The sequence below is a fragment of the Typopeltis vanoorti genome, chromosome 2 (assembly GCF_054136105.1).
Source record: "Typopeltis vanoorti isolate ZY-2024b chromosome 2, IOZ_Tvanoo_1.0, whole genome shotgun sequence".
Taxonomy (NCBI): Eukaryota; Metazoa; Arthropoda; class Arachnida; order Uropygi; family Thelyphonidae; genus Typopeltis; species Typopeltis vanoorti.
In genome coordinates this window covers 63,481,862-63,498,617 of record NC_143550.1, presented here as the reverse complement: position 1 = coordinate 63,498,617, position 16,756 = coordinate 63,481,862, and the positions used below count along the sequence as shown (strand labels likewise).

At 35.9% G+C, this 16,756-nt stretch overlaps 1 protein-coding gene across 8 annotated transcripts in view; it reads left to right on the top strand.

Annotated features, from left to right (window-relative positions):
• Nucleotides 1-16,756, top strand: part of LOC150109091 (phospholipase D1-like) — a 584,228-nt gene that overhangs the window by 508,971 nt on the left and 58,501 nt on the right. For all 8 annotated transcript variants that reach the window (XM_090411563.1, XM_090411593.1, XM_090411586.1 and 5 more), the window contains one exon: nt 1,158-1,321. In XM_090411563.1, coding sequence (XP_090267689.1) covers nt 1,158-1,321 — 164 coding nt within the window. The remainder of the gene's footprint in view (nt 1-1,157; nt 1,322-16,756) is intronic.

Below are 16,756 nucleotides of genomic sequence, written 5' to 3'. Positions count from 1 at the left end.
CATAACTACACAGAGAGGAGTTAATATGAATATCTTTGGGACAGCATGCCTTCAATCAATACTAGATCCCTAAGATCTCTAATAAAATAAAAAAAAATTCAGAAAAGTCAATCAGACACCAACTTGGACATCTACCTTCATCTACATCAGTGCTTTTGCTCTCTACAGGCCAACTAATGGACAGGACACAAAGGAAGAGGAAGACTGGCATGATTTCTCAGTCCTTTGTGTTTTCATTATATGGAAAGAAATATCAGGAAAGTGAAATATTCTAAAACCTACTCAATTGTGTTGAAAGGGAAGTTTTCTTAAATGCCTTTTACTGAAGCTCACACACAACATGCAAGATTACTTTTTGGTAATAATATCCCTTACATCATTTGCTTGTACACCCTCTTGATACATATCAAGAATTTGATAATGATGATATTATTTGCTTTCAGAAGATTCACGACCTGAACTGATCATACAGGGTGATTTATGTCACAGATGGGATTTAAACATTTAATAACTTTCTTATTTATTAATTATTTTTATTTTATTTATTTATTTATTTATTTTGTTATAATGAAATACAGAATCTGTAGTTTTTTTTTTATTAGTTATGAAAAAACCACATCACATAAATCCCTTCCAGTTTCGGCTTCACAAATACAGGCCCTTTTTATAGCATGTTTCATGATGGCTGTTAATGTTTCCAGCTGTAGTGCCCTAATTTTTGCATGAATGTTCTCCTTCAGCTGCTGTGTTGACTGGGGCTTATTCATATATACCTTTTCCTTCAGGTAATCCGATAGGAAGAAGTCAGGAGTTATCAAATCTGGAGAATGCTGAAATCAAATGCAGTTTTCAAAATAAAATTGCACAAGTTTGGTTCATTGTTGGTTATGAACTTTTCCATGATTAATTTGCCAAATTTAGAATACCTGAAAAAAAAAATAAGATGAAAATATTAATAATCAAATAAGTTCTTCCTATTTTAAACCCCCCTTTCATGGCTTATGGGCCACCATGTACTTGTAAATTCAACATTTCCTGTTTACAATTATGAAAGATATTTGATGAAAAGATGTTTTTTGTGTATACTTCCTTATTCATAGCTGAATAAACTGTGATGGTGATCCGTAATTGGAAACTTTGCTCTTCTTATTTTTCAGACAAAATGAAGTTTTTAGAGTTTATATTGTAATGCCTCTTTTGCCAGCCTTTGAGGGAGAAATTGGAACAGGCACTGGTACTGCTATCCAAGCTATAACTCACTGGAATTATTCTTCTATGTGCAGAGGCAACGATTCCTTGTATCAGCGTATATCAAAATTTGGTGAGTAATTTTAGTGTACTGTACACTTTTCCTGCATTGGATTACTCAAAATAATTCTTTGATATGTTAGTTGTTTTTTATATATATCACTAAGATTTCACAAATTTAATTTCCTTAGCATTATTGACTTTATGTAGTCAAATACAATCAACTCCCACTGTAGCAAACTTGTAAAGACTGCAAAAAGTTTGTTGTTGTGAATAGTTTGATATAGTGATTTTTTTTTATTTTTATAGCATAACTGTGGAGAACTGGAGTGAAAGGTATGGGTAGTAGAGGTAGCACCTCTGCCTGCTCACCACTTGCATCAAAACTTTTAGTGGCTGGGTGGAATTGGTTCCCACTGCTCATGCAACTCTCATTTATGACTCCAAGTAGCTGGTAGAGTGCACCATCGGCCACACTCCAGGACTGTGCCTCACCTAGCATGCAAAACTAAGTGAGGGTATCAACATTTTATGCTGTAGTGAAGGAGAGTGTCTCCTCCTCCTTGTTGCACTTGAAGACTGGAATGGCAGAGTTAACAGATGACCAAAATTTAATTTGACAATGGTAATGAAGTCATGACAGCAAACTATGTGACATAGCCTGGGAAAACTTAGAGACAAAACAGAGATGTGGCCAGTCACTGTGGAAGAGACAGGAACCTCACCACGTAGCCATGAGACAGAAAACCATGTCGAATTTAAGTAATAGAGACAAGGTTGGACCCTCTGCAACCTTTCTCTCCTGGACACATTACAGGGAAAGAAGAGAAAGAAACTGGGGAATGTAAGACAGATACTATGAAAATAGCATATGAAGTAGATACCTTAAACACTCCAGGGAGGGTATCTCCTGATCTTTCATGTCTGAAAACCAAGAATCTTCTCTTAAGGCTTGCAAATTGGAATGTAAGAACCTTATGCAAAGCTGGGAAGTTAGATAAGAAGAACGTTTAGTGAAGTCAATGAAAAACTCATGAAAAACAGTCATAGGAATTTAATAGTGTTTGTACTAAAAAATAAGATTTCCCAATCCTTACTTGGATTTTGGCCAATAACTTACAGAGCAATTGCATTAAAAATTGCAGCCCAACCTTTTAATATTTTTATTGTCCAAATATATGCAGCTATTTCGGATTATCCAGGTGAAGATGCAGAACACTTCTATGAAGACGTTCAAAATACACTTAACAACACCAAATCAGATGACATAATTATCGTTATGGGAGATCTAAATGACATAATAGGCTCAGAAAAGATCTGTTCCTGCATGGGAAACCAAGGCCTGGGACATAGAAATCCAAGAGAAGAAAGATTAATCCAGTTCTGTGAGGAAAATGATCTGTTAATAACAAATACTTTGTTTAGCCAACCTCCTAGAAGACTTTACATGTGGAAAAGCCTATAGGAACCAAATTGACTATATAATGATTAAAAAATAAAAGATTTTAGAATAACATCTTAGAAGCCAAAACATACCCAGGCACTGATATTAGATCAGACTACAGGGTTGTGGTCTGATCCAATAGTTCATCCAACAATCATTAAAGCAGAAATAAAATTAAAGAAAACAGTGAAACCTATACACATAAAAATATGATCTTGTCTCCCTTAAAAATCAAGAAATACAAGATACATTTTTAAAGGAACTGCCGTAATCCACTGCTGTTAATGTTCCTGATTCCACCAAGTATCCTTATCCTAAAGATGAGATTGAGGATAGATGATGGCAGAAATTTAAAGAGGGCATAAAAAAAAGTAGTAAAAAAAAAAACAATTCCCAAATTTGAGAAAATGGGTAAACCCTGGATGATCAACAAGATACTGAAAATAATGGAGGAAAGAAAGAAACACGAAACTCGTCCTTAATAACAGAACTTAAATAAGGAGATCAGGAACAAATACAGGATTGCAAAAGAACTATGGCTCAACAACAAATGCAAGGAAATTGAGCTTTTGGACAAATAACACAAAACCAGAGAACTTCATGTAAAAGTTTGGGAGCTAACTAGCAAATCTGAGAAAAAGTGTTGACTTTCGTTCCATTAAAGATGCTAGTGGAAACATCGTAATGGAGAAAGACAAAATAAGGGATAGATGGGTAGAGCATTCAGAGGAACTCTATAATCATAATAGATAGATACGAGGGTGGTCTGATCAGTTCTCAGCCTAACAATGAAAAACAAATTTATAATTTCAAAATAATTTTTATTTATCAGCATAATCTCTCTTAAGACTAACACATTTATTCCAGTGAAGCCCCAGCGCCATTATTCCATCCCTGTAGTGATTCTCAGTAAGATCTGCAAAATACCCCTCTACAGCTGCAATCACCTCTTGATTCGAAGAAAAACACTGACCAGCAAGGAAAAGTTTTAGTTTTGGGAAGAGATAGAAGTCAGAGGGAGCCAGATCTGGGGAATATGGTGGATGTTTCAACAATTCATAGTGCAGATCCCTTAAGTTTCCCATTGCCTAAACACCTTTGTGGGCAGGCACGTTGTCCTGATGAAAGATGATTTTTTCTTCTGCAAACTGGGTCTTTTCTCACGAATTTTTTTGTCTAATCTGATTATAAGATCAGGATAATATTACTTGGTTATTGTTTTACCCTTTTCAAGATAATTAATAAACAAAATGCCTTTAGCATCCCAAAACACTTTATGCCATGCCCATTCCTGCTGATGGAGCTGACTTTGTCTTCTTTGGTGCTGAACAACAGAGCTTCTATCCACTGTTTTGACTGCTGTTTGGATTCTGGTGTGTAATGGTGAATGCAAGTCTCATTCATAGTAATAAATCAACACACAAAATCAGTTTTATTCTTGTTAAAACACTCCAAGCACTTTTCAGAGATTTTCATGCGAATGCGTTTTTGATTTGCTGTGAGCAAGCGTGGCACCCATCTTGCGCAAGGCTTTTTCATTTGCAATTCTTCATGAAAAGTATATCCTACACATTCTTTTGAAATGCCTATAGTCTCAGCAATTTCATGCATTTTGACTCGTGGTCATGCAATACCATATCGTGTACTTGATCAGTGATTTCTGGTGTTGTTACACTTTTTGGATGTCCTTCACATGGATCCGTGCAAGCCTAAAAGAAAGGATTCACATGGATCATGTTCAAGGCTGGTATGGCCATGTTCAAACTCAGCAGCCCATTTCTTAATTGTCGAAAATAAAGCAGAAGAGTGCCCATAAACCTTTATGAACTTCGAATGAATGTCTTTTGGCATTAAACCTTCTTTTACAAAGAATTTTATAACTGCACGATACTCAATTTTATCCATTTCAAGGGATATAGACAACACTTTGGTTCTGACAGCCGTATAAAACAAACTACTTGATAGAATAACTTGCAATTTCACATGGATGCTTATGACAGATGTACCAACTTAGAAAAAAAAAATCATGGTGATAGTGTTGCCATCTATGGTCGAGGCCAAGAACTTTTCAGACCATCCTTGTAGATTAGCCATCGTAAGAAAATTTGGAGGGCCTACTGTTCTTACCTGGGAAGTAACAAGTGCTATTAGGAAACTGAAAGTAGGAAAAGCTCCAGGGATGGATGGAATTATGGCAGAATTCCTGAAGGCTTAAATGATAAGGCCATAGGATCACTGACTGACATATGTAACAAAATATATGAAACTGGACACCTGCCAAAAGATTTAGGCTGTCCAAATGTTACATATAGTCAACACTGCCATATAGAGCAGAAATCTGGACAATATCAAAATATGGTGAAAATAAACAAATCAAAATCAAAGAAGAATTCTTTGAGTCCCATGGATTGCCAAAAAAAAAAAAAACTAATGATTTAGAGATAATTGGAGAAAAAAGGACTCTGTTGAAAATCATTAAGAAAAGGAAAACCACCTAGCTTGGTCACATACTAAGGCATGAATCCCTACAAGAAATAATTTTAGAAGAAACAATGATACAAGAAAAAAAGAAGCAGAGGAAGACAGAACAGATTGAATGGGAAATATCAAGTACTGGACCTTTTTTGTGTTATGGAAAAAATGTAAGAGAGAAGCACAAAACTGTACATGGTGGAAGGTCATGGTAGTCAACCTCCTGGAAGGAGATGACACCTGACAAGGCAAGAGGAGGATCTATGATTGAGACTTTTAATTAGTCTGTTACAATGGTTTGTTTCATTGAGTGCTAATTTTTTTCTACTCTTGGTGCAAGAGTAGACAAAATTACTGCAGTTCTTCAGTAAACTACGGTTTTCCAGTATTCTTCAGTAAGCACATCTGATAACTATTTTTGGATTATGAGACTGCTGTCATCATGAACCATGGGCTCACTGCCTGTTGGTGCCTGATGCCTCCTTCGCTATTTTCTTCTACCTTTCTTTGTCCAGTGCACAGTGTCGCAGTTTCTGTACATGCATTCCACACCAGTCCTTTATATCGTCTATCCATTCTCTGTATGGTCTACCTGTTCTGTTTACACCATCTAATACCAAACATGAATGTCTTTATCTTCCGGTCCTTGCTCATTCTACAGATGTGTCCTAATAATTGCAGCTTCTGTTTTATAATCTTCTGCATTAGATTCTCCTTTGGTTGTATCTTACAATAGATACGTTTATGACTTTCTATACCCATCCTATTCTTAGACTCTTCCTGTAACAAGTTCTTTCAAATGCCAAAATTCTTTTTCTTGAATCCTTATTTATTGCCCACGTTTCAGATCCATACAGTACACCACTAAAGATGCACATTTCCAGTACTCTTCGTTTTGTTTGCAGGCTGATCACTTTACTTTTTCCAGATGTATCCATGGCCTTCAGATTTGTTCTTCCCTTTGCAATCCTGATCTTTATTTCCTTTTTACAGTCCAAATCATATGTCATTTTATTTCCGAAATATGTGAATTGTTCTACATTTTCTATATCAATTCCATCCACTTGTATCTTTTGTTTCATGTTCTTCTCACCAACTTTGTTTTTTCCAAGTTCATAACAAGTCCAAATCTTTTCCCTTCCTTGTTTAACAGTTTCAATGTTTTTTGTAGCTCTCTTTTGCCTTCTTCAATAATAACAATGTCATCTGCAAATCTCAATTGTTAATTCTCATCCCATGCACTAATATTCCTCTTTGCTTCTTCCTTCATTTTATCTATTGCTCTTTCTAAATATGCAATGAAAATGCTTGGTGATATTGGGTCCTCCCCCCCCCCCCTGTCTAGTACCTCTGCTTGTTTTAAACCATTTCCCCAAATCATCACTTATTCTAACCTGCAACTGCATTCTTATAAACATCTTTTAATATAGCTATTAGTTTTCTGTCAATTCCATACAATTCTAGCACTGCTAATGTCACTTTATGGTTGATACTGTCAAATGCCTTCTGAAAATCAACAAAGCAAGCATATGCTTTTGTTTTTTCTCCTAGCTTTCTCTGCTATTAACCACATTTCCAAAATCTGTTGAATTGTAGTTCTATCTTTCCTAAATCCTGCTTGCTCATCTGCAAGGTATGCTTCCAGTTGTGTTCTCAATCTTTCTGTCAATATGATCATCATCACCTTATCAAGATGACTTGTCAAGGCAATTATTCTATAATTTTTACATTCTAGCTTGTTTCCTTTCTTATATAATGTCACTAATATTGATTTCACCCACTCCTCTGGCATTTTCCATACCATATTACATAGTTGGTGCATTTCTGTAACCATACTTTCGCCACCATATTTAATCATTTCTCCAGTGATATTATCATTACCAGCACTCTTGTTGTGTTTTAGCTGTCCTATTACTTTTTCTACCTCTCCTCTTAAAATGTCCATATCATACTCATTACCTGGTGGTGATATCTGCTTCAATTCTTCAGTCAGTTTCCCAACGCTATCTGAATCTAGTTTTTCTTCATATAACTCACTACAGTATCTTGTCCACTGCTGTACAATTTTATCTTTATTCATCAATACTTTGCCTTTTTCATCTTTAATTGTGGTCTGTTTTGGTTGCCACCTTCTATTAATGGTTATAATCATTTTGTACACCTTCCTAGTTTTATACTCTCCATAGTGCTGTTCTGTATTATTGCATTAAGCTTCAAACCATTTCATCTTATCCATTCTGACTGCTTTTCATCTCATTACACTTTCTTCAATATTGCTCCTCAGTTTGTTCAGATGTATCCCTTCTTATGTTCAGCATTCTTTTCTCCTGTACTAACTTCAGTGTTTCTTGTCTAATCCACTTCTTCTGGTACTGTTTCTTCAACTGAGTCTTCTATCACCTTCATTTTTTGAGACTGCTGTACACTACTCTTATGGCCATTTAGGCAAATTTCACCTGATCTTTGTCGATATTTGTGAAAATTGCAATTGAATGTTTTCAGTTTTTTGCATCGGTGAAGAGCAACATCATAATACAATTACTGTGGCTAAAAACATAAAATCAGCTGAAGTTATTCATGTATGCTAGCCCAATAAAGTAATGTACATATGTGTATAAAGTATATTGAAAAATGTTTCAATATGTGGAACAGTTTATAAGCTGCCAGACATCTGTAATTGATGAAGGCCAGTCGAGATAACTTAAGGAACATCAATTCTGCAACTCGATTATACAAGAGCTTGTGATATACTACATTCATTCAGGAATAACAAATCCTCAGGAATAGATAAAATTCCTGCAGAGTTGTTGAAAGCAGGAGGAACGAAACTAGAAGACAAAAAAAAAAGAATGTATTTTAACCATATAGAAAAAAGAGCAGTTGCCAAAAAAATTTGAGAAAGAGTCTTCTTGTGAAACTTACACAGCTGTTTCTCTGTTATGCACAATGCAAAGTATTATTTCTATTTTGAGGAACAAATTAAAACTATTTATGGACAAGATAATTAGAGTCTGCCAAGAAGCTTTCAAGAAAGGCAAATCAGATACATATGGTTAAACAATAATTAGAGAAATTTTGGGAAATTTTTATAAATATTCATCTGAATTTGTTGATTCCAAACAAGCATATGACAGTATTAATAGAGAAAAATTATATGAGATTATAAGACCAGACAGATAGTCTAGAATTTACAATAATAGTGGAAATTTCAAAAAGTATGGGTTAAAATACAAAATGATTTCACAGATCCCTTTCCAGTAACTTAAGGAGTAAAACAGAAATAATCCAACTCCAATACTTTTTTAACATTGCTCTGGAATACATTATCTGATCCTTGCCAATATCTACTAAAGGCACTTTAATAAATAAATCAGTGCAGATTGTGGCATATGCAAGTAACATTAACATGTCAATTGAAGAATATAGAAATCAAAAGAAACATATTTATAATTAAATAAATTAGCACACAACATGGAGGGTAAAATTAATCAACAGAATATCAACATAATGATTAAATTGATAGCATAGAAATAGAAATTTAAATATTTAGGAGGAATAATTACAAGCCAACCAAATGAGATGGTAAATATTCAGAATCAAATAAAGGGGAATAATCAGACCTTTTATCATTTCACATATATTCAGGTCAAAAGATATTCAGTAGAGGACTCGAGTACAAATAGACAAATCAATAATTCATCCAGTTGTTATTAAAAGGATGTGAAACCTGGATATTTATTGCTTTTTAGAAATTATGGACTTTACAACCGTGTTATAAATAACTTTTTTCATTTCCCGAACGTTTCGGTCTTCATATTAAAATCATCATCATCATCTGGAGTATATAAATATACAAGGACAAGCTGAGTTACATTACACACAGTAAGCTAAAGAAACAATGATTTGATCACCATGACCTCTAGTGAAAAAAAAATTAAAAAATAAAAATTACAAATTAATTAATTATTTAAAAACTACATCATAGCTAAATTCTATTTAAGATAACATGAGAAAAACATTAGATAGTCTTCTTTCAGTAACAATGATGTCCTATCTTTAACATTGCAATTGTTATTTTAGATTTAGGATTCTGGATTATCTATAGGGGTGCTTAAGGGTCAAAGCTGTATAACTGAGAGGAGACCTCCACATAGCCTTTAAAGGAATGCGGAGAACCGACCAGGGCTTCTGACCTAATGTCCAATCCTCACCTTCTCGTGGTGCACCCTGTTGGGTATCTACTTTGATACTGAACGAACGAGGATGGGCTGGCAATTTGGGATTTAGCCGACCAAATTGTATTCTTATTGGTTAAACCAAAATAAAAAATGATGGTACAACATGACAAAATTTCATGCCGGCTGGGGCGTCGCCCGGTTAAACAAGGCCCCCGTTGTTTTCGCCAGGGAACCAGGGCGAACAGCGAAAAGTCAGCTACTGGAACAAATCTGAAAACAAACCCCAACTTAACATCACCAGAGTTAAAGATCGGTACTATCAACGTAAGAAGCCTGAATGGCAAAGAAATGGAGCTAGCTGAGGAATTAGATAAGTACCAGATCGACATAATAGGGGTGACTGAAACAAAAAAGACCAAAACTGGTGAGATCTTTCCGAGCAATGAATACAAAATGTTATATTCAGGCAATAACAATCAAGGAAAAGAAGGAGTAGCCATAGTATTCAACACAAAATACGAGGCTAATCTTCTTGAATGGCAGTCAGTCTCAAGTAGAGTAATGTGGGCAAATATGAGAATGGGGAACTGGACAATGAGACTTATTTGTGCCTATGGTCCCACAGAAGGTTCTACTAAGGTAGAAGTGGAGGAATTTTTTGAGGCTTTAGAAAAAGCAACTGACACAATGAAAAAGGAAAAGTTGGTCCTTGTTGGGGATCTAAATAGTAGAGTAGGAAATGATTGTGAGACATACAAAAATATTTTGGGAAAATTTGGAGAAAAGCGCAAAGCTAATAATAATGGCAAATATCTGTTGGATTTCTGCTCAGGACATGGACTGGTTATTACTAACACCATGTTCCAACATAAAAATGTGCACAAATTCACATGGAGAGAAGAGGCTAGGAATAAGAAAAGTCTCATTGACTATGTTATTGTTGATAGTGATGTTTTCTCCCTGGTGCAGGACACCAGAGTGTACAGAGGATTTGAAATTGGAAGTGATCACTATTTAGTCTTGAGCAGGATAAAATTGAATTTCATATTGAAAAGAATAACATGTAAGAAAGTTTTAAAGCGAATAAAAGTTGAGCAGCTCTCAGATGTAAACTGTAGACTAAAATACAGAAATATTATTGAAAAGAAAATGAAAGAGTTTGAGAACAGGAATCAAACCTTGGAGATTCAGTGGCAAACTCTGAAGGAAACATTGATTGATTCTGCCAGAGAGGCATGTGGTGAGGTTGTGTGCAAAGATAAAAAAATCAGAACTCCCTGGTGGACACAGGAAGTTAAAGAGGCAGTGAAGGAAAAGAAGAAAGCATATCAAAAGTTCCTGGCAAATAAGTCAGCTTTTACTCTTACAGAATACAGAGACAAATGTAAGAAAGCTAAACAGTGTGTAAATCTAGCTAAACAAAAGTCATTGGAGGACTTTGGCAAGAATATAGAAAATAAATATCAAGAAGGTGGCAAAATATTCTGGAGGTTGTTGAAGAAGCTTAGGAATGGAGGAAAGAGTGCTGTAAAAGGAATTAGAGATGATAAAGGTGAAATGAAAACAGGAGAAAAAGATATCCTTGAAGTATGGAGTAATTACTTTGAAAAACTGCTAAATGAAACAAGCAGTGATGACAGCACCGTGATAAAAAACACTGACCAGGCATGCAGTCAGGAATACATATCCATACTTGAAGTAGAAAAGGCCATCAAAGGCTTGAAATGTGGAAAGGCATCAGGAGTAGATGATATTCGACCAGAAATGCTGAAGTATGGTGGTATAAGAGTCTTACAGTGGCTGCACTGCATAGTTCAGAAAGCCTGGACAGAGGGACGAATTCCCGATGATTGGAGTAGAGCTCTCATAGTACCCATATATAAAAAGGGAAATAAAACTGAATGTGAGAATTACAGAGGTATTTCCCTACTGAGTGTTCCTGGCAAGATCTATGCAAGTATACTTGAGAAACGGTTGAGAAGAATTGTGGAAGAAAAGCTTAGTGAAGAACAAGCTGGATTCAGGCCAAATAGAGGCTGTCAGGATCAGATCTTCACTTTACGACAAATAGTCGAGAAAGCATGGGAATATAACAAAGATCTGTATTTAAGTTTTGTCGATTTGGAAAAGGCATATGACAAGGTGCCAAGAGAGAAGCTATTCAATACGCTGCAGTTATATGGTTTCAATGGGGCATTATATCAAGCAATACTTAGTCTTTATTTGAGTTGTGAGTCAGCAGTTAGAATTGAAGGAAGTACAGGAAGATGGTTTAATGTTAAATCTGGTGTGAGACAAGGATGTACATTATCCCCTCTGTTATTCATTATCTATATGGATCACATTATGAAGGAATGTGGTATTAAACCTGATATCAAAATTGGAGATGTTAATGTCAGCTCTTTGCTTTATGCGGATGATGTTATACTTCTAAATAAATCCGCTACAAGTCTGCAAGATTCTCTGACTAAATTGAATAGCTGTTGTAATAGATATGGTATGAAGGTCAGCAATAAAAAGACAAAGACAATGAAAATAGGCAGAATCATTGAAAATATCAACTGTGTTGTGAATGGAGAACCTGTGGAACAAGTAAAACATTTCAGCTACTTAGGCACAATTTTTACTGAAGATGGTAAACTAAATATAGAAATAGACAACAGAATCAGCAAAGCTGGTATCGTGGGAAGTCAATTGAATAAATTCATATGGAATAAGAAAGAAATTAGTCGGAACACTAAATTAGCTGTATACAAGACTGTGTTCAAACCAATTTTAACTTATGGATCTGAGAGCTGGGTCAGAAGTAAAACACTTGACCAAAGACTAGAGACCGCAGATATGAGAGTCCTGAGAAAGATTAGAGGCGTGAACAGATGGCATCAATGGCAATATCATATTAAAAATGAGGATATTAGGAAAGAACTTGACATTGTCAGCATCCAGGAATGCGTTAGCAGAGCTAATCTCAGATGGTATGGTCACTTAAATAGAATGGGAGAGGAAAGATTAGCAAAACAAGTGTTCTCTGCCAAGTTGGCAGGAAAACGACCCAGAGGAAGACCAAGATATAGGTGGATTGATACGGTACAAAGTGCCTTAGACGATAGAAATATAAGATCTGATAATTTTGGAGTCTTGACAAGTAACAGACTGATTTGGAGGAAAATTGTAGATAGGAAGTTAGTAATGATGTAATTTTTTCATGTAGTACTGTCATATCCTGTACACCCCTTGAGGGTACATGGCAGGAATTTGATGATGATGATGATGATGATGATGATGATTATCTATAGTCCTGTTTATAGTTAACTCTTAGAGAAAGAGAGAGGTTCTGTGGGTAGAATATGTGCCTTTCATATGCTTGGGAGTTTTAGACCATCATTATTGTTCAGATTGGGGTGGTTGTTAAGAATCTCACAGGCTTCCTTAAATTTGTGTTCATAACATGTTTGGGTGTGATGTAAACAACTGGTGCTTTTCCAGTCAATTCTATGTAAAATGTTCAGGGCATGATCAGAAAGGCCAGCTTCACCATAGTTATTATATTTAATGTGTTATGTCCCTTTTCTCTGATAGGAATTGTGTATCCTGTTTCCCCTCATCATCATCATCAAATTCCTGCCATGTACCCTCAAGGGGTGTACAGGATATGATAGTACTACGTGAAAAAAATTACATCGTTATTAATTTCCTATCTACAATTTTCCTCCAAATCAGTCTGTTACTTGTCAACACTCCAACATTATCAGATCTTATATTTCTATCGTCTAAAGCACTTTGTACCGTATCAATCCACCTATATCTTGGTCTTCCTCTGGGTCGTTTGCTGCCAACCTGGCAGAGAACACTTCTTTTTCTAATCTTTCCTCACCCATTCTGTTTAAGTGACCATACCACCTGAGATTAGCTCTGCTAACGCATTCCTGGATGCTGACAATGTCAAGTTCTTTCCTAATATCCTCGTTTTTAATATGATACTGCCATTGATGTCATCTGTTCACGCCTATAATCTTTCTCAGGACTCTCATATCTGTGGTCTCTAGTCTTTGGTCAAGTGTTTTACTTCTGACCCAGCTCTCAGATCCATAAGTTAAAACTGATTTGAACACTGTCTTGTATACAGCTAATTTAGTGTTCCGACTAATTTCTCTCTTATTCCATATGAATTTATTCAATTGACTTCCCACCATACCAGCTTTGCTGATTCTGTTGTCTATTTCTATATTTAATTTACCATCTTCAGTAAAAATCGTGCCTAAATAGCCGAAATGTTTTACTTGTTCCACAGGTTCTCCATTCACAACACAGTTGACATTTTCAATGATTCTGCCTATTTTCATTGTCTTTGTCTTTTTATTGCTGACCTTCATACCATATCTATTACAACAGCTATTAAATTTAGTCAGAGAATCTTACAGACTTGTAGCGGATTTATTTAGAAGTATAACATCATCTGCATAAAGCAAAGAGCTGACATTAACACCTCCAATTTTGATATCAGGTTTAATACCACATTCCTTCATAATGTGATCCATATAGATAATGAATAACAGAGGGGATAATGTACATCCTTGTCTCACACCAGATTTAACATTAAACCATCTTCCTGTACTTCCTTCAATTCTAACTGCTGACTTACAACTCAAATAAAGACTAAGTATTGCTTGATATAATGCCCTATTGACACCATATAACTGCAGCGTATTGAATAGCTTCTCTCTTGGCACCTTGTCATATGCCTTTTCCAGATCGACAAAACTTAAATACAGATCTTTGTTATATTCCCATGCTTTCTCGACTATTTGTCGTAAACTGAAGATCTGATCCTGACAGCCTCTATTTGGCCTGAATCCGGCTTGTTCTTCACCAAGCTTTTCTTCCACAATTCTTCTCAACCGTTTCTCAAGTATACTTGCATAGATCTTGCCAGGAACACTCAGTAGGGAAATACCTCTGTAATTCTCACATCGAGTTTTATTTCCCTTTTTATATATGGGTACTATGAGAGCTCTACTCCAATCATCGGGAATTCGTCCCTCTGTACAGGCTTTCTGAACTATGCAGTGCAGCCACTGTAAGACTCTTATACCACCATACTTCAGCATTTCTGGTCGAATATCATCTACTCCTGCTGCCTTTCCACATTTCAAGCCTTTGATGGCTTTTTCTACTTCAAGTATGGATATGTATTCCTGACTGCATGCCTGGTCAGTGTTTTTTACCACTGTGCTGTCATCACTGCTTGTTTCATTTAGCAGTTTTTCAAAGTAATTACTCCATACTTCAAAGATATCTTTTTCTCCCATTTTCATGTCACCTTCATCATCTCTAATTCCTTTTATAGCACTCTTTCCTCCATTCTTAAGCTTCTTCAACAACCTCCAGAATATTTTGCCACCTTCTTGATATTTATTTTCTATATTCTTGCCAAAGTCCTCCCATGACTTTTGTTTAGTGTTTAGCTAGTTTTACACAGTGTTTAGCATTCTTGCATTTGTCTCTATATTCTCTAAGAGCACAAGCTGACTTATTTGACAGGAACTTTTGGTATGCTTTCTTCTTTTCCTTCACTGCCTCTTTAACCTCCTGTGTCCACCAGGGAGTTCTGATTTTTTTATCCTTACAGACAACCTCACCACATGCCTCTATGGCAGAATCAATCAATGTTTTCTTCAGAGTTTGCCACTGAATCTCCAAGGTTTGATTCCTGTTCTCAAACTCTTTAATTTTTTCTTCAATAATCTTTGTGTATTTTAGTCTACAGCTCACATCTAAGAGCTGCTCAACTTTTATTCGCTTTAAAACTTTCTTGCATGTTATTCTTTTCAATATGAAATTCAATTTTATCCTGCTCAAGACTAAATAGTGATCACTTCCAATTTCAAATCCTCTGTACACTCTGGTGTCCTGCACCTGGGAGAAAACATCAATATCAACGATAACATAGTCAATGAGACTTTTCTTATTCCTAGCCTCTTCTCTCCATGTGAATTTGTGCTCATTTTTATGTTGGAACATGGTGTTAGTAATAACCAGTCCATGTCCTGAGAAGAAATCCAACAGATATTTGCCATTATTATTAGCTTTGCTCTTTTCTCCAAATTTTCCCAAAATATTTTTGTATGTCTCACAATCATTTCCTACTCTACTATTTAGATCCCCAACAAGGACCAACTTTTCCTTTTTCATTGTGTCAGTTGCTTTTTCTAAAGCCTCAAAAAATTCCTCCACTTCTACCTTAGTAGAACCTTCTGTGGGACCATAGGCACAAATAAGTCTCATTGTCCAGTTCCCCATTCTCATATTTGCCCACATTACTCTACTTGAGACTGACTGCCATTCAAGAAGATTAGCCTCGTATTTTGTGTTGAATACTATGGCTACTCTTTCTTTTCCTTGATTGTCATTGCCTGAATATAACATTTTGTATTTATTGCTCAGAAAGATCTCACCAGTTTTTGTCTTTTTTGTTTCAGTCACCCCTATTATGTCAATGTGGTACTTATCTAATTCCTCAGCTAGCTCCATTTCTTTGCCATTCAGGCTTCTTACGTTGATAGTACCGATCTTTAACTCTGGTGATGTTGAGTTGGGGTTTATTTTCAGATTTGTTCCAGTAGCTGACTTTTCGCTGTTTGCCCTGGTTCCCTGGCGAAAACAACGGGGGCCTTGTTTAACCGGGCGACGCGCCCAGCCGGCATGAAATTTTGTCATGTTGTACCATCATTCTATATTTTGGTTTAACCAATTGGTCGGCTAAATCCCAAATTGCCAGCCCATCCTCGTCCATTCAGTATCCAAGTAGATACCCAACAGGGTGCGCAACGAGAAGGTGAGGATTGGACATTAGGTCAGAAGCCCTGGTCGGTTCTCCACATTCCTTTAAAGGCTATGTGGAGGTCTCCTCTCAGTTATACAGCTTTGACCCTTAAGCACCCCTGTTTCCCCTATATATTGTATATTACAGGTGCAATAAATACGGTGTACTCCAGGGTGGGCCAGCAAAGGAGCTAGTCTTCGGATGAGCTCAGTAAGCTTTTTAATTTTGCAGGAGGTTTAATGGTGGCTTTGAAGTTGTATTTTTGTAGTATTCTGTTTATTTTATCAGATGTCCCTTTAACATAAGGAATGGTTATAGTTTTATTATAGTCTGGTTTTATGGTTTTATTGAGGTTTTGTTAATAGTGTTTTGGCTATAACCATTTTTTAGAAAAGTGTTACTGATAACTTTAAATTTGTCTTTCAGCACATGTTCATTGGAGCAGATCTTCAAAGCTCTGTTTTTTAGAGTATTAATAACACCTAGTTTTTGTGTTGGGTGGTGGTGGTAGGAGTTTGTGTATATATTGACCAGAATGTGTTGGTTTCCAGTAAACATGAAGGAAAGACTGCCAGAAGGAAGACGTGTGAC